Below are 22,401 nucleotides of genomic sequence, written 5' to 3'. Positions count from 1 at the left end.
GTAGAGAGACCGTTACTCATTTATCTTCGAATTCTTTCAGTGTTGTGGAGAGCATTTTGAATACACATTTAATAATGTTTCCTTAACAAAGAATTTGAAGGGACAGTGAGACAAAAATAAGTAAGAAAAATCTAGGACATTTACAAACTATCTCCTGAAAGGAAATAACATGTTCTGAAGGCTGGTCAAGAATGCAAAGGGCCTTAGTCAGGATTTAAATATGGTGACTTCCCTTGCCTGAATATAGTGGAACACTGGATCTTCCATGAAGACTTAACAACAACACAAATTAATGTATGGTGTAACTTTTCATGCTAGGCTATCTTAAGTTTGTTACGGTGGCAGAATCTATGTGAAACTAGGAAGTTTTCAGTCAGTATAAAAAGCATGCTCTATCTCACAGGACAAAATGTATCAGTCTTTAGAGGAGACAAAAAGACTTTACCCTAATTAAAATGTACAGTGAAAGCTGTCTATATGACAAAATTTGGAAAAACAAAGTTTTTCCTTACCATCTCCCTGTTAGGTAGAAAGAAGACAATCTTACCATTTCTACTTTTTAGATTAAAAAAACTAGGATTCTAAAAAGCTCAACTTTTTAGAGTGTTACTCAACACCCAGTTTAGTAAGACCACCACACAGGTCTTACCTCATTTTAGGGAGATGTCCCCAAGCTTGATGACACCCTCCACTGTCATTTCCAATATTAGAATAATAAGTGGGTGGCATCTTCAATACTAGAATCCATTTCACTTGGGTTACTTCAGTTCAGGAAAGACTACAGCATAATGGAAAAGAAAAAATGATAAAAAGGAAAAATATTATGCTCTGATGTTACTATAACCTTCCAATCCAGTCAATAAAAAAAGAGTAAGGTATATAACATTGTATCATTTCTATAGGAAATTACTGAAAAATGATATGCATAGAAATCTGAATAGCCACTGAAAATCTGTAAAGAAATGAGTATCATGGACTTTTTCAGAGGCGAGGAGACAGACAGCCAGGACAGTGGTAGAAGGGAGATTTTTTAACCTTTTACCTTTTTATACTTTTAGAATTTTGAACTATGACTATATTAACTATTCAGTAGGTTAAAATCACATTTAAAAATGAAAAAAAATTATAAAAGATGAGATGACAAAGACTAAAAACAGAACAAACAATACTAATTGTCACAAACAAAAGAAACTGAGTTTGTGTGTTTTATTTAACAAATTTAGGCCATAAACTTAAATCTTCTATACACAGTATGAACGTACTGCAGAGGAAACTCGAAGTAAATACTAAACAGGAAATGTTTTTCTGTGGCTTCTTCATAAAACCTTGTTATCTTCTCCTTTTAACATTAGGATTGTATCTGCAAAGAAAGAAACTGAGTCAGATGGTATCTAGATAAATAATGGTGCTCCTTTCACAAGTTAAAGGGCTTTCAAAATATAGACACACTTTGGCAAACAGAATGAGAATGCCAATTTTATCCCTAGGATCAAACATTAAGCGAAGACTTAAAGTAAAACATCATCAAAAATCCTGTAAAAGCTTTAAAGTAATTAATGAACACAACAGTTTAAAAATTAATACATGTTTTTATACTTCCTCCAGACTAGCTGCAAACAGATCTCTCTACTCCCACATTAAATTTTACCATTTGCCCAAAAGAGCAGAATGAACCTAAAATATAATTATGTTATAAAAAGTCTTCTCCTATAGCAACTGAACAAATGTAGTTGGGCAACTATTCTCATCTGACTATACTTACGAAAAATCAGCACTATTTGTCAACATTTTCATCAATGATTCATACTTTCAATAATGAAATTAAAAATAAAATTGGCTATAAAACAGACTCAAAATTACAGTATTTCTTGGGAAAACGTTATTCCACCTCAGCCAGTGTCTACCTACTATATTGTATTTTATGAATATTTGAGAGCTAATTATTATAAAACTTGTTGGGCCTGCAAGAATGCTGAAAATGTTAAATCTGAATTAAATTATTATTACCCATTATAACTCCTCTAACCCTCTCACAAAAACCTGCTTTGAAACTCTAATCCAGCTTCTTATTTTCATGTCTGGTATTTTACTTATCTTATTTTAAACTCCATTCATTCATAATTCTTTCCACTCAGGGCTGAAAATCTCAAAATATATCAGTCAAATTCACCCAGCTCAGGAACCCCATGGTGGTGGTGGTTTAGTTGCTAAGTCACATCTTACTCTTGCAACCCCTTGGTCTACAGCCCAGCAGACTCCACTGTCCACGGGATTTGCCAGAAGAGAGTACTGGAGGGGCTGCCATTTCCTCCTCCAGGGGACCTTCCTGACCCGGGGTCAGACTGCACCTCCTGTGCTGGCAGGTGGACTATCTCCCCCTGAGCCGCCAGGGAAGCCCAAATGCCCATATGTGTTTTAAACATCTTGTGATACAGTGCGACTGAATTAAGCCCAAGCCTTGAAGCTATATCCAGTAGTAAAGAGGTGCTCAAGTAGTTAAAAAAAAATTAAAACCAAGACAAAATATTATTTAGGTGAAGGTACCAAGTGTAATTTTAAGGAAAGGGGTCGAAACATTTAAACTCTATCAACAGAACTGAGTGTTATATACAACAATTCACAAGAAAGCTGAAATTAAACTTTACCTAAAGAGGTCATCAGCAAGAGAGTCTTCTTTTGCATGTTGATTTTGAACCTGTCAAAATTAACATAATTTCAAAGATTTGCTCAAGGACAAATACACAGTTACTGAAACTGCCATGCTGGTTCACTGCAAGGGTTAACAGCCGCCTGTTGCTCTGACTAAGCCATGAGAAAATCACCATGGGAAAAGAATAAAAGCAAAATTTAGCAGTACAACATAACCCAAATAAAAGTACACTGGGTTGATTCGTTGGGGTCATCATACCCTGCTAAACTAAAGAAAAACAGTGTGGACCTCGGAACGCCAGGTCAGTGCAAGTTCAGAATGCTGCTTGTGCACACACCAAGATGTTTTCCCAAGGCCTATGTGGGTCTATGACCTCCAGCTAGGTGATAGCCCTTGTACAAGAAAATAACAAAGACAGTTTAAAGTAATCAATAAAATGGGAGACATGACCGGGGGCACAGGAGGCTGACTTCAAGCAGCACAACAGATTGTTTCTGTTGTCAAGACACTAAATAAATGTGACGGGGCTCCAAGGAACAGGGCTCTTGATCCAAGAGGTCTCGAGTCCCCCGGTCCCATCTTCAAAACTTTCATTCTGTTTCTAGTTTCTTTTACCCCAGACTGTGCATCGACCACTTTCAACCCCTACCTGCTCTGCACTGGCTGTAGAAGCTGACCACATCCTGGAGGTCACCAGTTCAACAGATCCGTTCCATTTTCCCTTCATTCCAAGATTATTGCAGAAGTCCCCTAATCAAACTTCTCCAGCCAATCTCCTCTCAAAGGCAACCAACACATATACTGCTAGTTTAAGTTTTTAAACATTTTTTTCCTGCAAAACCCTTTTACTAAATGAAATGTCAATGTTTTGAGATCATGCCACTGCTGGAGGCCTGAGAGGATAATATTTACTCTGCCTTCAACCAGAGCAGCTCTCCAGTGAAAGCAGCTCTCCTCCTCACAGTCCCAAATCAGGGCTCAGAAACTGCTACTGAATTACCTCATCCACAAAGTAATTTTGCACACAAACTCAAACTCCTAAAGCACCTTTGAGACTTAGGACCAGAAATACCCTGTGCTGCATGCATCCTTCCTCAAGTCCAGCTATGATCTTACCATGTGCCATTCAAAACCCTTCAATGACTTCCCCAACCTACCAAAGAAAACACACACTCTTGAGTCTGACGACCCCTAAATGGGAAAGGGTCTTCATGACCTGGCTCCATTTTACTTTCTCAATCACTTCTCACCCTCTTCTTCATGAACCCTATAAAGCCAGATAAACTGAATCACACAAAAAGGCAAAACACCATCCACACCTCCCAGCAAACATACTGGTCTCTCTGCTTTTGTTCATGTTTCTCCCTCTACCTAGAAATTACTTCCTTTTCCTCCTCTGTCCACATCTGATCATCTTTCAAGGTGCATTTGCTCAATAATTATTTACTGCCTCTTATGTGTTAAGGAACATGTTCTTCACCTTTAACAATGGCTTTCTGAGTCTCTTCATTTAAAAGTAAGTCTGACACTGCCATGATTGAAATGCATAACCAACAGGGTCCTACTGTACCACACACGAAACTCTGCTCAATGTGCCGTGGCAGCCTGGACGGGAGAGGACGGACACATGCATGTGAAGGGACTCATGCCTGAGCCCCTCACAGTTCACCCGAAACTATCACAACATTGCTAATCAGCTGTACCCCAACACAAAATAAATAATTTAAGAACATAGAAACGAGTCTGATATGAAGAACTCCCACAAAACTTTAGCTATGTGACCCCTAGATTCTTATCAATTTCTACCTTCTGTTATAATTATTTGTATCACTTCTCCACTAAAGAAGTGTAAGTTCACTGAATGCAGATACTGTTTGTTTACTATAAATTACATTTATATGTTTCTAGATACTATCTTAAAACCGTTTCTAAGAAAAACTCACTTAATCTTCATATAATTTCACTACTATTTTACACTATTATCCCAATTTTAACCAATAAGGAACAGAGTCTTAGGTTAAGAAAAATCAGAAAACTGTCATACGGAAGAACTGGGATTGACCAGGTCTACTTGAATAAGAGCACCAACTTATACTTGCAGGGATTCAAACTTACCAGGATGATTTTCTATTCATAAAATGAAATGTAAAATGAAATTACATCTTTTTACATTTTCTAATAAGTAGAGCAGAACACAAATGGAAGACACAAATAGATGGAGAAATATACCATGCTCTTGGATTGTAAAAATCTATACTGTGAAAATAAGCATACCTAAATACCAAAATGAGTATTACCCAAAGCAATTACCTTTTCAATGCAATCCCTATCAAATGACCAACAGTATTTTTCACAGAACTAGAACAAATAATTTCACAATTTGTATGGAAACACAAAAGACCCTGGACAGCCAGAGTCATCTTGAGAAAGAAGGAACTAGAGGCATCAACCGTCCTGACTTCAGACTCTACTACAGACCACAGTCATCAAGACAGTATAGTGTTGGCACGAAGGCAGAAACACAGATCAATGAAACAGAACAGAACGTCCAGAGATAAATCCACACACCTATGGACCCCACATCTTTGACAAAGGAGGCAAAAATAAACAATAGAGAAAAGACAGTCTCTTCAACAAGTGGTGACGGGAAAACTGTAACAACTACATGTAAAAGAATGAAACCAGAACACTTTCTAACAGCATACACAAAAATAAACTCAAAATGGATTAAAGACCTAAATGTAAGACCAGAAACTATGCAGGATACTCTTCGACATAAATCACAGCAACATCCTCTATGACCCACCTCCTAGAGTAATGGAAATAAAAACAAGAATAAGCAAATGGGACCTACTTAAAGTTAAAAGCTTTTGCACAATGAAGAAAACTATAAGCAAAGTGAAAATACAGCCCTAAGAGGAGAAAATAATAGCAAATGAAACAACTGACAAAGAATTAATATCCAAAATGTACAAGCAGCTCACACAGTTCAATACCAGAAAAACAAACAACCTAATCAAAAAGTGGGCAAAAGACCTAAACAGCTATTTCTCCAAAGAAGACATACAGATGGCTAATAAACACATGAAAAGATGCTCAACATCACTCATTATTAGAGAAATGCAAATCAAAACCACAATGAGGTATCATCTCACACTGTTCAGAATGCCCATCATCAAAAAGTCTACAAACAATAAATGCTGGAGAGGGTGTGGAGAAAAGGGACTCATTTTACACTGTTGGTGGGAATGCAAACTGACACAGCCACTACAGAGACAGTGTGGAGACTCCCTAAAAAACGGAACAGAACTGCCATTGACCCAGCAGTCCCACTGCTGGGCACATACCCGACGGAAACCAGAACTGAGAGAGACACATGTACCCAAGTGTCCATCACAGCACTATTTATAACAGTTAGGACATGGAAGCAACCTAGATGTCCACTGACAGATGAATGGATAAGGAAGTTGTGGTATATACACACAGTGGAATATTACTCAGCTATAAAAAGGAACGCATTTGAGTCAGTTCTAATGAGATGGATGACTCTGGAACCTATTATAGAGTGAAGAAGTCAGAAAGAGACAAATACTGTATATTAACTCCTATGTATGGGATTCAGAAGATCCTACATGCAGGGCAGCAAAGGAGACAGAGACACAAAGGACACTCTTGGACTCAGTGGGAGAAGGCGAGGGTGGGATGATGTGAAGGAACAACATAGAAACATGTATATTACCATATGTAAAGCAGATGACCAGTGCAAGTTCAGTGCATGAAGCAGGGCACCCAAAGTCAGTGCTCTGGGACCACCCAGAGGGATGGGGTGGGAAGGGAGGTGGGAGGGGGTTTAGGATGGGGGTGACATGTGTACACCTATGGCCGATTCATGTTGATGTATGGCAAAAACCATCACAATATTGTAAAGTAATTATCCTCTAATTAAAATAAATTATTTAAAAAAGAAAAATCAGCTTTATATTGTACATCTCAGTAAAATTATTAAGTAAATTAGTGTTAAAAAAACAAATAAATGGCATTCCTATTACTGGCATTTATCAGTGGCTTGGGAGAACTACATATCACAGTCTTTAAAAATCCAAATCAGGTTGGGTAGAATTCAAAGAGTTATGTTTAATGCACAGAATGAAAATATCCTATATTCAAAGAGAGTATGGGAACTAAGTGATAGTGAAAACTAAGACTGGTCTGCAGTAAAAGAAGAGAAAGAAGGTCTTAAACAAAAGGCAGGGAACACAGAAGAGTAGCTAGAGCAAGCACAGGGAAATGAGACATCAAGCCAGCACATCTGTAGAGGAGCTATGGCCATGTAGAAGGAAAAAGTCAACTCTATCGTAGCAAATTCTACTCAGAGTACCTAGAATTGCTCTGGGAAAAGAAGTAGATTCGACAGAATAAATCTAGAACACAGTCCCTCTGCTAACGCTAATGAAATGGAAGAAAGAAACAAGTCGGCGGCTGCACCATCATTCTCTCAGCTTCACCCATAACACTCAACAGTTATAAACTATTCAAGATGTTGATTTCAAAAACGTAGCCGTGCAAAGAACCCAAAGACTAATGCAACTGATTCCTAACACTCCTCCAACTCATTAAAAGGTGCTACAGAACTGTCCAAACCTGAGGATTCTTACTAATACTACAAATTTGGGAAAGAGCAGTCTGAGCAGGAAGAGAAAACACCTCCTGCTGGACTGCTGGGAGGGGGCTGACGGCGCGCAGCGGTGAGTAAGTGGGGCTGACACTGACCAAAGACACAGGCCGCAGGCACCCCTGACAGATCAGGCACCTAACCTGAAATGCTAGGTTATCCTCTGCTGGGAAGAGACACCCTCCCTGGCACATATTTAATTCCATTCCCAGAAAGAGCAGCACATAGCTTTACCTGACCACCCCACCTCCCCAACGTCAATTCGGTGTTCTCAGGCAATAGCAAGTAGATGGGACATGCTACATGCCTTTGACTGAATATGTTGCCATAATGACAAGTATGGATGCATTGGGGTAGGAGTGATTTTAACTACATTCAATTTCTACCTCAAACTGCTTCTTTTAAAAATAATTTCAAAAAAAAAAAAAATAATTTCATTTGTTTATTTTTGGCTGTGCTGGGTCTTCACTGCTACGCAGGCTTTTCTCTAGCTGCAGCAAGTGGGGGCTTCTCACCGAGGTGGATTCTCCCATTGTGGAGCATGGCCTCTAGGGGGTGTGGGCTCAGGAGTTGCGGCTCCGAGGCTCCAGAGCACGGGCTCAGTACTCGTGGCTCACGGGCTTAGCTGCTTGGCAGCGTGTGGGATCTTCCCACATCAGGGATCGAACCCATGTCTCTTGCACTGGCAGGCGAATTCTCTACCACTGAGCCACCAGGGAAGCCCCAGACTGGTTTTAGAACGTAATCCCTGCATAAGACGTCACATGCTGGGTCACACAGCAAACAATATCTGGACAGGTCTTTTACTTTAAATGGTGGCAAAATTAAACAAAACAGCAAAGCCACTCCACATTCAGATGGGGGGAAAAAAGAGAGAGGCGAGAACAGAACATGCCAAAGACAGGTAAAGAACTTGGTCTGCAAGAAACAATAACCCATGAATAAAAGATAGATAATTAATAAGAACATGAAAGCAATAAAATAAGAACAAAAAAGTTAAATGAGAGGAAAAACACAATGAAATGAAATGGCAATGAGTGCTAAGTAAACAAACTGAAACTGTAATGACACCATTTCAAAATTAAGAAATAGCTAACACAGTTTCCACTATTATAAATGTTGTATTAAGTAGTGTCTTCTGTAATTCTCACAAAAAGCCTGTGAAATGGAGGTACAATAATTGCTCCCATTCTGCATAGGAGGAAACAGAGGAATAATAAAATAATGTTTAAATGGGTAATTAGGATTTTAATTATTTCTAATTAGGTATAATGAAGTCAAGATCACATAATATAGCTGGTGAGGAATAGAACAGATACAACTGAAATTTGAATTTCTGATATAGTTAAAGAGCATAAAGAAAACCACAGTGAATGTAGAAGAAATGGATGTGAAGCAGGTGATTTAATAAAGGAGAGTAATGCCTTAAGTGTAGTGATCCCAGCAAATATAAAAATGTCTTTAAGGAGGTAACAGAAAAGTTCTTTGAAATAAAAACCTGCATTTAAGCCATAATAAAGCAAAATACAAGTCCTGAGACGTTACCAAGTACCAAAGTCAGCTTTCGACCTGCCCTGTGCGGATCTGCAGACCACAGAAACCCAGGTTCTCCTCTGACATCTGTGTGGGAAAGGAGCATTATGAAAGAAAACCCAGGACAAGGAATCAAGGACTCCAGTATTAAAGGGTGAAACGGGAACAAACTCTACAACACACAAAAAGCGCAGCAAATACACTTGCTTGTCTTGACCCGATACAAACTGAAAGAAAGGAATTTTTAAAAATCTCACTAAGTTTATAATGACAGGTTAGCCTTCACTCAAGCTCTGGGTCCAAATATGTATTAACTAGCTGAATGGTCCAAAACATTACAAGCAGAGATTAAAGGAGTCTCGTATTTCTGGAGGAAATAAACCTGAAATTAGACTTAAGGATTCCCAAGAGATCAAGTTCCCAAGGAAAAGGAGCAGTTCACATTCAAAGATGACAAAATATGTACTTGGAAACAAGGCACCCTGAGAGAGAACTAGATTAAACATATCAGCACGTTAGGTGTTGAATATAAAACAGCAGCTTTAAAATATCAGGGAACAAGACTTAGAAATAAATGAAATGCGCTTTCAGAAATGAAACCATGCAGTATGTCGAGTGAAAACTCAATGGATGAGTGAAATACCAACCAGACAGATCTGATGAGAGAAATACTAAACCGGAAGACAATCGGAAGAAATTATCAAAAGTAACATCCAAAGAAATGAAGGAGTGAAATATCTAGAAAGGAGGGGAGATACACTGAGGAGAAACGGGGACTTAGGTCACATCAGAGAGCACGAAAGTGACATCGCCCCTACTCCCTAATTACCAAACAGCCTGCTGAGACGATCAATGGAGCCCACCTTTGGTTTCCAGGAACAGTGGATAATCAGGCAAAGAACCAAGAAGATGACTTTCTAACTCTGGATGTGGACTTTGATTATCTCTCAATTCAGTGGTCATGTGTTTCTGAATTCTTAACTGCCATGTAGTACTTCTGTACTAAAAGACTCCTCAATTTAATGAATTTTTGTTCAATTCTTCAGTTTAAAAAAAGGGGTTGAAAGAATTATGGATCAGGTGGACAGTCCTGTTATAGAATATATATATACACTGGGACTCACAATACCCAGAAAGTAAAGGAAGCATATTTTTGTATTCTCTCCTGAGTTCTCATTAGAGTTTATAAACACATGCAGCTGATTATCTGTAAACCAGTGAGATTTTGGAAACCACATCCTAACATGGAGAGCTGTATAGCTGTTCATATTTTCCCAAAAGAGCAATTTTATAACTGAGGTATGGGTTCCTGAGGCTTAGGCAGCAAATTAGCTCTAGATATGATCAATAAATTTAGAAGTCCCTTAAAGCAGCGTTATGGAAAGGTGTAAATTAATCTTAATGCTCTGTAACTCAGGAATTTTTCTGAATAACCTTAGGTCACTTATCTTAAGTTTGGTTTTTAAGAAGAATTTGCTCTAAGGAAATCACAAGGGATCAAATAATCAAACAAGTTACTGGGTCTGGATTCCTACTAACCTCCATTTCTTGCCTCAACCACTCTTCTAATTCTGTATTCTTTCGAGCATGATGAGCTATTAGATCTGATCCTCCAATGATCTGTGGAAGTTTTCCTGCTCCAGGAAATGTGACCTGTTAAACAGAAAACCTTGTTAAATGCACTAAAAAATTAAGACAATCATATTAAAAAAAAAAAAAAAACCTTAAAAACACAAAGCCTGTAAATCACATGTAAGTACTAAACATATTTATATCGTATAAATTAAAATGAGTGAAAGAGAGCAGAAACAGTCATTTCATTGATTTGAGTATATACAGAAAAATTCAGACAAATCTTTTCATGAGAGGCAATCCCTTTAAACTTCTTTTTGTATAAAAATTGAATTTGTTTTAGTCTCAAAAAATTTCCTTGGCCAAGGATATTATTAGTATTTTTAAGGGTTTTAAATTTTTCCGAACTATTTTCCAGAAGTTTGTACTACTTTACACTTTCACCATTCCTGTGCCAACAGTGAATATTATATTGCTTTTTATGTGGTTAGCTTCATTAATTAACAAATTTAGTACGTCTTTTGCATTTGAATTTAATGAGATTTTGTAATATGATATTGAACACGAATGCCCCTGTGCTATTCATGTGGGGTGGAAAATAAGTGGGAGATATTTCCCATTGTCCGCTCTAAGTAGAAGAGATTCTTCCTGTTAAGTGGCGTTCAGAACACTTTAATAGTATTATAATACTCTAAATGGCTCTAAAGTCACAGGCAGAAAACTAGTGTTAATAGTAGCTCACATTCGAGAGGAAAAAACCACAACACCGTGTAGTCACAGCAAAAATCACATAGATTATGTTCTAGAGAAAAGCAGTCTTTCACAGCAATCACTTTTGAAAAAATTACTATATTTTGATCAAATGCATAAGCAAAACCTAGCAGGTCAATAGTAGTATGGAGCAAGAAACAAAACACCCTAGAATAGACAACAAAAAGAATACAGACGGGATGAAAAATATTCTTTCAGCACTCCATGCTTTCATTGCTGAGGACACAGGTTTGATTCCTAGTTGGATACTAAGATCTTGTAAGCTGCACTGAGCAACCAAAAGATGACCAAAACAGGAAAGAAAGAAAAAGAACTAGGAGGATCCTAGCCAAAAGCCTGCTGTGTAAGGTAGGGAAAAACGTGTAAACAGCATCCTTTAAAGAAGTCAACCTTAATAGTTTGTTTTATATATTAAGTGTCAGTGTATCTACTTACTAGAGTAACTTTTAACTGTTTCAAGCAGAAGAAATAGCATCAGTTTTGAACATAAACCGCTTTTATTACTATTTAGTATACTTCTAAAAATATTTCAAACACTGCACTCTTGTTGCATTTTAAAGGAATACATACCTTTTTGAATTTCTTGAAATTCTTTAGTTCACCATAATCATTATTCACACTGGATGCATTTCTGGAGGTGGAGTTACGAACCACCAGTGACCGAAATTCAGTCAGTAACACTTTCCTCGGAAGCATCTCATCACCATCCTGAAGTTCACCATTGTTCTTAAACAGTGTTAAGATGGATAAAATAAGAAGGAAAAGGAAAATTACTTGTCACTTAAAGAACTTATAGAAAAAAGTTCAAATATCTGAAAAAACAGTAAAAAAAAAAAAAAGGTTTATTTCTGACATCTGAACTTTGTACTTGAAATCAAATCTTATCTATTTCAAAACCAGAAAATTACTCAAGTAGTTATTTCTGACTCTAACTTCAGAAACATTTATAACACTCATGTATGACAAAAGACTAAAAAGCCATAAAGTATCTGAAATTTAATAGCATATTCTAGTAAAAATCATCCCAATAAACTATTTATCTTCTTGTACATATTTTCTGGGCAAGAAACAGTTTGCTTCTTTTCATTAAAACCATACACTGAGATTATTATACTATCCATTCTACAAGTTATCTGTACTATGCTTAAGTTTTCTTGATTTTCAGTAATTTATGTTTTTTATTAGTTTGGACACCTCAAAAAACTCAACCACTAATTCTGGGCACACACCACCTCATTAACTGAAAGCCACTTTTTAAATTCCAGATTAACAATTATTTAATCAGTGTGAAGATTCCTTTCTGTTGCTGGAAGAGATTCTTTACGTCATTTACTATTAACTAAGCAGCTACATATCCATGTTCTTGCAGCTGCCCAAGGCTGACCATCTTAGTTTTTAAACTGCTTTACTATATATCCATCTGCAAGCTGCCAACAGGACTAAGATAAAGACAGGAAGAGACGAAAAAACAGAAAAATCAAAAGAAAAGGTTCATGTGACAGTGACGGAATGTAATCAGGAACTCTAATGACAATGGCCTAATATTCTTGTAGTTTGTTCTAGAGTTTACAAATAGTTCATACCCATTACTCTGTTTTATATAAACAACAACTCTACTGTAGAAATGTCCAGTGTCTTTATAAACAGAAGACCTGAAGCCCGCAGACGTGAGGATGGCCTATTGAAGGCCTCACATCTGTGGGGTGGAGGGCAGAGTCACACTCAGGCTTCCTCCACGTGCTTTTTGCTATACCATGCTCATAATGTGATCTGTCCATTTCCAGAGGAAGCATAATTATGAAACAGACCAAAATTACAGAAACAGAATCAGCTTTAATCCTAAGAATGAAGACTCGTAGAAAAAAGTCAATGAAATGACAGGCAATGTAAGTCAAATCTTTATAAAAATTAAAAAATTCCTCACAGATAGTTCTTTAGTTGACCACAGTGGTTCTTTCTTGAGCTCACACTTCTTCTCAATTTCATTTTCTTGCTAAAGAAATAAAAAATATTGTTCATAAGAGTTACAAGATGGAACCTTTCTGAAAACCTTAGAGATTATTCATGTTCTTGATCTACGACTTTCAAGTATCTTTCCTAGAGAAACTATGAGATGAGAATAGAAATATATTTAGAAAAAGACTGTAGGATGAGTTATAAGAGTAAAGAACTGGAAGCAATCTAAGTTCATACAGGTTATATAAAGAGTATAATATGAAAAATGATCATAATATAAAGGAATTACAATGTCTCTAAAACTGCATTAACATTTGAGTCCAATTTAAAAAATAAGATTTAAAAAAGAAAATGCCAAAATATTAACTGTGGTTATCTACAGAGGATAGGATTATCAACAAATTGTTATATTTTTATTTTTCATATTTCTACATGATTGTGTATTACTTTTATAGTCAAAAATAAAAACAAATTTTTAAGGAAGTCTATCTAAATTTATTTAGAATTGAATGTTAAATATCCTTAATCCAGGAAGTTATTTTAATTGTTCAAGGTATTTATCTATTAAAAAATGGAGACTTTCTTGCATAAAATCAGACTATCCTTCATACTCATAGCTCACATATGAGATAAAAGTACATTACACAGATAGCTTTCTAATACTTTCAATAAAAACTACAATCCCTTTGGATACAATAGGGTGGCATATCATTTTACGTCAAATTTTCAACGATTCAGTAATAAAAATGCAGAAAAATGTTAATAATAAAGTTGGAAAGAAAAAGCAAAATGTACTCTGAGCTTGCTTAGAGACTAAAGAAATTAATGTTATTTATCAGTAGTAAGATTAAAAATGTCTATTCCAAGGCTACCACATACCCTTTTATTGAGTATTTTCACAAACATCACCCACTGTAAGTTGTTACCACAATCACATTTTAACCCCCTATGTTTTTTTCCCCATTCTGTCTTACTACCTCAAACTTGCTCATCCCCTTGAGCAAGTTTTTATTTCCTATCTCAGAGAATCACACTATAAAACCATACCCAGAGCCTTGGACTGTAAGCTTGGGAATTTTCCAATACTTTTTCCTCTCTCATTTCTCTTACTAAGTCAATCACCAAGTCCTAGAGATTATACCTCCTAAAGTTCTATCAAACTTATCCTCTCAGACTGCCTTTCATGTTAGCACGCCCACTGTCTAGAATGAATGAATGACATTTTGAGAAAGCTGAAAAAGGGAACAGCCAAAAGAATAGGGTGAACCAAGGATTTCTGTCCCAGTTGTCAAAACCTACGTAAGTCAGCCTGGCAAGTTACATAACTCCTGTTGTCAGTGTCCAAGTCTGTTCAGTGTGTGGAGTACTACCTCAGTGTACGCTGCTGCGAACAGCCGATGGTATCCAGTCAATGACAGGCGTAACTGCCAGGCTTTCAAAGACGCTATAGGCTTGCCTAGCGGCTCAGATGGTAAAGAATCTGCCTGCAATGTGGGAGACCCAGGTTTGATCCCTGGATTGGGAAGGTCCCCTGGAGGAGGAGGGCATGGCAAGCCACTCCAGTATTCTTGCCTGAAGAATCCCCATGGACAGAGGAGCCTGGTGGGCTATAGTCTATGGTGTCACAAAGAGTCAGACACAATTGAGTGACTAGGCACATAGTTGTTTAAGAAAAGAGGAAAACTTAACTCAAAATAGAAGGGTAGAAATGAGGTGAAGAAGAGATTTCTGTGGACAGTGGGTGCTGTTAGGAGCAATGTTAACAAGGATGTGGAGTCATGCCGGCATTTTATGAAGACTGGGGAATTGAAAGCAAAGCCAAGACTCTGGGACAGCTGTCATTCACATGAGGATAAACCCCTAACAGGTATCTAGCCAACAGCTTTCTATTTTAGCTTATAGGAACTCTTACAGACATGCTAGAATCCATATTTAATCCTCAAACACAAAAATGACTGTTCTGATATCAATGTATTTTAGAAAACGTCCTTCTGATACACAGCTGAGGAACCCAGTGCCAGAGAGAAGCATCATAATTTTGCCTTCTTGAGCTTCCCTGGTGGCTTGGTGGTGAAGAACCTGACTGCAACGCAGGAGACGTGGCAAGAGCCACAGGTTCAACTCCCGGGCTGGGATGATCCCCTGGAGAAAAAAATGGCAACCGACTCCAGTATTCTCGCCTGGATTTCCTTTTTCAAAAAAGTTTTTAAAAATTATCTTACATTGAAAGCAAAAATACCTTTGTTAACAAGGTTCTTACTAAAAAAGTATAAAAATAGTGATTTAACTTTAGTATTTCCAGAAGCATGTCATAATCAAGTTGCTACTCACTCTCCAAAAGTATGCTACAACGTATTTATGTTGTACCATGTTTTTATTCAAAATGTCAGGAGTTCTTAAAAAAAAAAAAAAAAAAAGGACAAAGGAAATTATGCTGCAGAATCATAGAGCAAAATAAAATAATTATATTCCCTGGTATCATTATACAGCATATAAACCTTGGCATTAAATGAAAGGTTTTCCCAGGTCCACAAAAAACTGTTAAATGGTTCTCATACCACTGGAGGATATATGGTGCTCACTTCTTGTCTCTCCCATTCTGGGCCCTAATGCCCAATTCCATGGGTGACATGAACCCTGGAAGAATGTGTGGTCAAAGCACTTCATTGGAATTAATTAGCAGACAGGACTGACCAATGTATTCTGCGACTAAAACTACAACTCTGTCAGACAGACCTGTGGTACTGCCGAGTGGTGGACCCATCTGCAAAAGAATTTAAGAAAAAAAAAAAAAGCCTATTAAAAAAGATATAAACTATGTAAAAGGACAAGAAGACTAGAAAAAAAAAATCAGGAAAAATTAGAAATAAATATAGAAGGATAGGGTGCCACAAGGCAAAGGCATTCCCAAAGTGACATAAATAGGGCCTGACTTTCTAAAGACTGTAGTATTACGTACTAGCCTGAACACAGATTCTTGTACAGTCTAGAGCTGAAGTGACAATGAAAACTCAGAGTGAAAGTAGAATAAGTATATCTAATAAACATCTTTATAAAGGGATATAAATTTATTAAACTTAGGACATCCCTTGGATTTCATCAAATGCCATATTAAACCAACTTATCTAATTCTCCACTACAATGGAAATTGCTACAGAAGTGACTTATAGGATATATAAACCTCTTGGTTCAATTAATCTTTTCTGTAATGTGACAACTAATCTTAAAACTTTGATAATAAAGGACTTGTCTGCCTCTGAAGTTCTCCATCTTGCTAACAGATATCTCAGTATCCATTCTCTTTCTCCCTTATTAATATAACTTTTATATTAATTAAGGGACAATGTTGTCCTAAGTGATGTACTAAGTTTGAAGCATTTCCCAGACCCTCTTGGAGATAGAGGGTTAGGGCTGGGGTTGGCAAAGACCATAAATAAATCCTGGCCAACAACCAAAGCTGTCAAGTGGGGTTTCTGAGAAAGCTCCTTAGAATGAACTCAAGCGGGAAGCCCTTTACCCTGTTGCCTTTCCACCTTCTTCTTCCTCCCAGGCAAGTTGACCTGATGGCCAGAGATGCCATCTCATGAAGCAGAAAGATAGACACCTAGGAAATTAATACCAGCAGCTACCAAGCAGCTTTGGTTACCTACCTCTGGGCATCTTCTATAGGTAAAAAAAATAACCCTATCTTATTTAAGCCACTGATTTTTAAAGACAGCAGAATTCTTAACTAATATAATGCAGGAATTTTTTCTGGAAAGAAAACTGGACATGCTGAATCAGGATCTCTGGGCCTTTGGTCTGGGAATCCTTATTTTTAAAAGCTCACCAGGTGATTCTGATGCACTGGTCCAAAGTGGGTATTAAGTATTCACTCATAAGAAGTAATGAACAATGAGGACTTTTTCCTTCATATGAAGATACCAGTATATAGGCTAAGTGAACTGAAAGTTGCTCAGTCGTGTCCAACTCTTTCTGACCCCATGGAATTCTCCAGGTCAGAATACTGGGGTGGGTGGCCATTCCCATCTCCAGGGTATAGGCTAAACAGGACATATATTCCAATTCTTCAGTAAGAGTTATAGATTTATATAGTGCTTGATACACACCAGGTTCTCATCCTCAGTCACTCAGTCGTGTCTGACTCTGCGACCCCATGAACTGTAGCCCACCAGGCTCCTCTGTCCATGGGACTTTCCAGGCAAGAATACTGCAGTAGGTTGCCATTTCCTACTCTAGAGGATCTTCCCGACCCAGGGATCGAATCTGCACCTCCTGCATTTGGCAGGCAGATTCTTTACCACTGCACCATCCGGGAATCTTCAGATGCTCAACAAACGCTTATCAAATTGTTGCACCTGTGCTCTCACCTAATGCGGTAACTAATCTACAAATAGTAGGCTACTTAATAATGCATAAAATATGAAATAATCTAAAAAATAATCTTTGCTGTCTTAGAACAAAGTGAGTAAAACAAATTACCAATATTCATGAAAAGAGAATGGAACATTAAAGATAAAAAAGAAAATTAAAAATCTCTAATGATGTTATACACGCTCGATCTTAAAAATTTACTTAAGTAGATACTTTGTTCTGCTAACTTGCTTCATCTCTCAGCGCCTGTTTACTCTATTAAAACACCTCCTACACTTAACATCATGGCCAATGTTTGATATAGTAAAACAGTACAGCCTGGAAATCTACTAAAACAATCATGAATAACAAGTTTAGTTGTTGTCATCTATTATAAATAGTCAAAGAATCATTGTATTTTTAACATTTATCAACCAACAAACTCTTATACTTAACACGGGGTGTAGAAGATTCTAATTTTTTCCCCCAAATAAACAGGAGGACTGCTCATACTGTCAATACAAATATCTAAAGTACTTTTTAACATTCTAAGTTCCTATTTGCAATACTTCTCAATAAATAATGTTACTTACAGATATTTTGTTACTTTCTGGTATTGTTTCATCATTAAAAGTGACATTTGTTTCTATATCCAATCTTGGCCTTTTTCTAACACTGATGTCTTCTTGTTTTTGAACTTTCACTTCGCTTTCTAACTCTAGTTCTGTATCCTTGAATAACTGTTCTAATACTTCATCTTCTATGGCTAAATCATCAATTTCTTTTCTTTTTTTTGATTTTAGTTTTTCTGTAAAAAGAGACTCATTGGCATAATTTTTCACAGTGGGTTTTAAATTCGTATCTGCATATGAATTATCTGGGTTTTTTTCCACAAGCACATTCTGAGATAGGTGTTCATCCTTATTTTTCCTTATCGACGATGTAGTTGGTTGTGTTTGTTCTAAAAGAGAACAAGACATTTCCATTCTTGCTGATTTGGATAAAGACATTTCTTGATTTTCTTCATCCCTTTCCCTTGGGTTCAAAAAAGGAGAGAAGAAAACAAAAACAGAAAATGAACACAGCTAAGTAATTTTTTAGTTTGGCAATATTCACCCCCTTCTTCATTTAATTGACAATATTCCTGGTTTTAATGATTAACAATCTCACCAGAAATAAAAAAAGTAGACATCTGAAAATAATACATAATTCATACACACTTGACTGTTTTGATAGGACTGATCAATCCCATAGCTTAAATAATAGAGAGATGTTTATCTTCTTTTTTAAAAGCTGCAATAGTTGATGAATCAGTGTGAAGGAAAAGGTAGAAGAATATAAAATACAAAAGACTTGTCAGGAAAAAAACAGCTTACTTTGTAATGTAGGGAACTTGTGAGCAAGGAAAAATTGCCCTGGGACTAAAACTTGTTCAGTTCATGAGAGCCAGATTCAAGATAGTAAGTCGAAGTGGCTAAATCCAGCATATAGTGTAAGACGATATGTGTGAATATATGACTAAGTATATTCCATATAATACTAAATTCACTCCATAAGTGCTGAATGCTTAGCTCATTTAAACGGTACTGAGGCCCCCAGAGGACACACAAACTGGGTCTGCTCTCTGGTTTACAAGAGGATGTTGAACTGGACCAGTTAAGAGTGATACCTTAATGAATCTAAACTAATGTCAGGGTCCAGATCAACCAACCAAGAGGTTTTTGTAATAATCCAAATAATCAGAGTTTGAATTAGAAAGATAGCAACACAAACAGATGGAAAGAGATATTTATAGACAATTAAAAGAAGAATCAGCACTACTGGTTTGGGGAGGCAGAGGAGAAAGAGTCAAAGATGTTGATACAGTAACCTGCTAACAAAATTACATATACAGTGCAATGACAGGGGTGAAAAAGTTTTACGCCTATGATTAGGGAAAAAAGCAGATTTCTGTGGAAAAGTAGGAGTGATATACTACTAAGTCAGGACCAAATATACTGACCATTTATAACCTGAAATGAAACATACATAGTAAGAAGAAAAGAAGTCCTCAATGGGAGCAAAGTCAGAGAGGCAAAAAAAAGAAAAAGAAAAACTGAGACACTACCACAAAAAACCAAGAAGAAATCACAAAGAGAACAAAGGCTGAAGAGCTGAGTGTTATCAAAGGGCCGCTAGAGCTGTGAAGTGTGTCAGCGACTACTTTCAAGGATGTCAGGTCGTGATGAAACACGGTTAGTTAAGAAGTATTTCATACAGAAATGGGAACAATAATGTCCTCTTATAAGTTTAACAGTGAATTTAAAAGATAAAGAGCAGTAGCTTCAGGAAGAAATCAAGTCAAGGGAAGGTTTTAAAAACTAAAAATGAGATAGAGTCTTTGAATATAGAAGAAAAGCACCTAGAAGAAGATACTAAAGGTGCTAGAAATTAAGAATAAATGATGAAGCATGGTCCTAGAGGAAATGAGAGACCTAACGAACAGAAACAGGTAGGTCAAAAAAACTCAGGTGTGGGAAAGCTTTTCAGAAAATGAAACAACAGAAGGAAAAAAATGAGAGAAAATCTATCTAATGAACTTAGTGACTCTTGAGAGTCCCTTGGACTGCAAGGAGATCAACCAGTCAATCCTAAAGGAAATCAATCCTGAATATTCATTAGAAGGACTGATGCTGAAGCTGAAGCTCTAATGCTTTGGCCACCTGATGCAAAGAGCCAACTCAGTAGAGACCCTGATGCTGGGAAAGATTGAAGGCAGGAGGAGAAGGGGATGACAGAGGATGAGATGGTTGGATGGCATCACCGACTCCATGGGCATGACTTTGAGCAAGCTCCAGGAGATGGTGAAGGACAGAGAAGCCTGGCGTGCTGCAGTCTGTGGGGTCCCAAAGAGTCGGACACCACTGAGCAGCTGAACAGCAGCAGCAGAAATGAACTTAGGTAAGAAAGCAATCATACAGAGCGAAGTAAGCCAGAAAGATGAAGACCAATACAGCATACTAACGCATATATATGGAATTTAGAAAGATGGTAACGATAACGCTATATACAAAACAGAAAAAGAGACACAGATGTACAGAACAGACGTTTGGACTCTGTGGGAGAAGGCGAGGGTGGGATGTTTAGAGAGAACAGCATCGAAACATGTATATTATCTGTGGTGAAACAGATCACTAGCCCAGGCTGGATGCATGAGACAGGTGCTCGGGCCTGGTGCACTGGGAAGACCCAGAGGGATCGGGTGGAGAGGGAGGTGGGAAGGGGGATCGGGATGGGGAATACATGTAAATCCATGGCTGACTCATGTCAATGTATGACAAAAACCACTAAAAAAAAAATAAAGTAAAATAAAATAAAATATCAAAAAAAAAAAAAGGCAATGTGGACATTTCTGAGAGGGAATAAGCTCAAAGGGCCACAGCTTTCTACAGAAGCATACTTACACAGAATATGAACTTAGTACCATTCTACAATCATAAAACAAGTATTTTTAGAGGCATAAAACACTATTATTAAAAATTATACCGTTTTTTGGGAGAGGTAAGCGGCTGAAAATAGTCTTTGATGGAGTTGGTTTGCTGAAGCTGAGAAGGCCAACCTCTACTTTTATTTACATGTGGGAATTTAGTCGGTGAAAGCTGATAGTCTGGGATTTTCATCCTAACCAGAGTATTTGACACTATATTATTATTAGAGCTTATTTTGTGGGGTTTCTTCACAGTGGACGTTTCTTGTGAAAGTATTCTACATTTTGGTTCCATTCCAAATACTTTCATTTCTTTTGGTCTTTCACTCAAATCCATACTGCAGCAAAAGAAAAGAATGTATGGTAAACAATCAAATTTACAGCAATTTTTATCCAGAAATAAAGTCCTTTAAATAGTACTAATGTAATACAGCTTTAGAATGTAGTTGTCTTGAGATAACAGTTTATTGAATATATTTTATAATATATTGTTCAAGAAAGCAGCTCCTTTGACATCAAAGCTCCCTGAAGACAGATGACAGCCTTCTCTCCATCCCCTGCAGCACATGCTGTCAGGCATGCTCTATAAAAAACTGCCAAACACACATGAAATAATAACTCTGTCTCTTATTATAAATTAAGCCATCATATTCCTAAGTGTTTCTTGCTTTGTTTCAGATTTTTAAATTACTTGCATGTAAAAAATAAATGATAAAAACTAGAAATTCAGAACAAATATAATGTGGTATTTCAATCACTTTCAGTGAACTGAAATGGTGACATTCCAACCAAAAGGCAGTCTCTACAATAGAACTCTAGATTAACAGAAAAATATTTTAAACCCACACATAAACACACAGTTCTACCATGAATGGTTAAATATATATTATCTTTGCTATTCTTATGGGGTTTTTTGCCATTCTTATTTCACAAAAAACCCAGAGCTGTCATTCAACTGACTTTCAAAAAATTAATAGTTTCTCTTTTAAAAGTTACACACAGTTTCAATACAAAACATAGGTACAGTGAAAATTTAGTTATGGCATATTATAGTGCTACTGTAAGTATTTTTCAATATGAACAATTTCTTATGGATTTAAAATAGTGTCTTAAATTAAAAAATGCATAGGATACATATGAGCTAACCCTGCTTTCCAAAAAAATCAAAAAACAATTTTAAAAAACCCTCTTTATGTAGAGAACCATAAAACACCAGTCACAAATAAAACTGTAATTCTTTGTAGTCTTCTATGTACATTTGCAAGGAATAAAAAAAAAACTTTATCTATTTCAGAAGTTGACAAACTACAACTTGTAGGGCAAATATGGCTGACCACTTGTTTTTGTAAATTAAGTTTTACTTGAGTATATCCACACTCATTCATTTACATGTGTCTAACGGCTGCTTTAATTCTACAGTGGCAGAGA

The 22,401-nt window shown here is 36.9% G+C and overlaps 1 protein-coding gene across 3 annotated transcripts in view; it reads right to left on the bottom strand.

Moving 5' to 3' along the window:
- Positions 1-1,191: 1,191 nt before the first annotated feature.
- Positions 1,192-22,401, bottom strand: part of NBN (nibrin) — a 57,008-nt gene continuing 35,798 nt past the window's right edge. For all 3 annotated transcript variants that reach the window (XM_043879219.1, XM_043879221.1, XM_043879220.1), the window contains 7 exons: positions 21,033-21,311; positions 18,101-18,542; positions 13,123-13,191; positions 11,769-11,924; positions 10,395-10,508; positions 2,646-2,695; positions 1,192-1,360 (listed from right to left, as the gene is read on the bottom strand). In XM_043879219.1, coding sequence (XP_043735154.1) covers positions 1,330-1,360; positions 2,646-2,695; positions 10,395-10,508; positions 11,769-11,924; positions 13,123-13,191; positions 18,101-18,542; positions 21,033-21,311 — 1,141 coding nt within the window. In that variant the 3' untranslated portion in view covers positions 1,192-1,329. The remainder of the gene's footprint in view (positions 1,361-2,645; positions 2,696-10,394; positions 10,509-11,768; positions 11,925-13,122; positions 13,192-18,100; positions 18,543-21,032; positions 21,312-22,401) is intronic.

This window comes from Cervus elaphus, chromosome 21, assembly GCF_910594005.1.
Source record: "Cervus elaphus chromosome 21, mCerEla1.1, whole genome shotgun sequence".
In the NCBI taxonomy this organism is placed as follows: domain Eukaryota; kingdom Metazoa; phylum Chordata; class Mammalia; order Artiodactyla; family Cervidae; genus Cervus; species Cervus elaphus.
The sequence above is the reverse complement of the archived record's forward strand: the minus strand, read 5'-3'. Positions and strand labels throughout refer to the sequence as shown.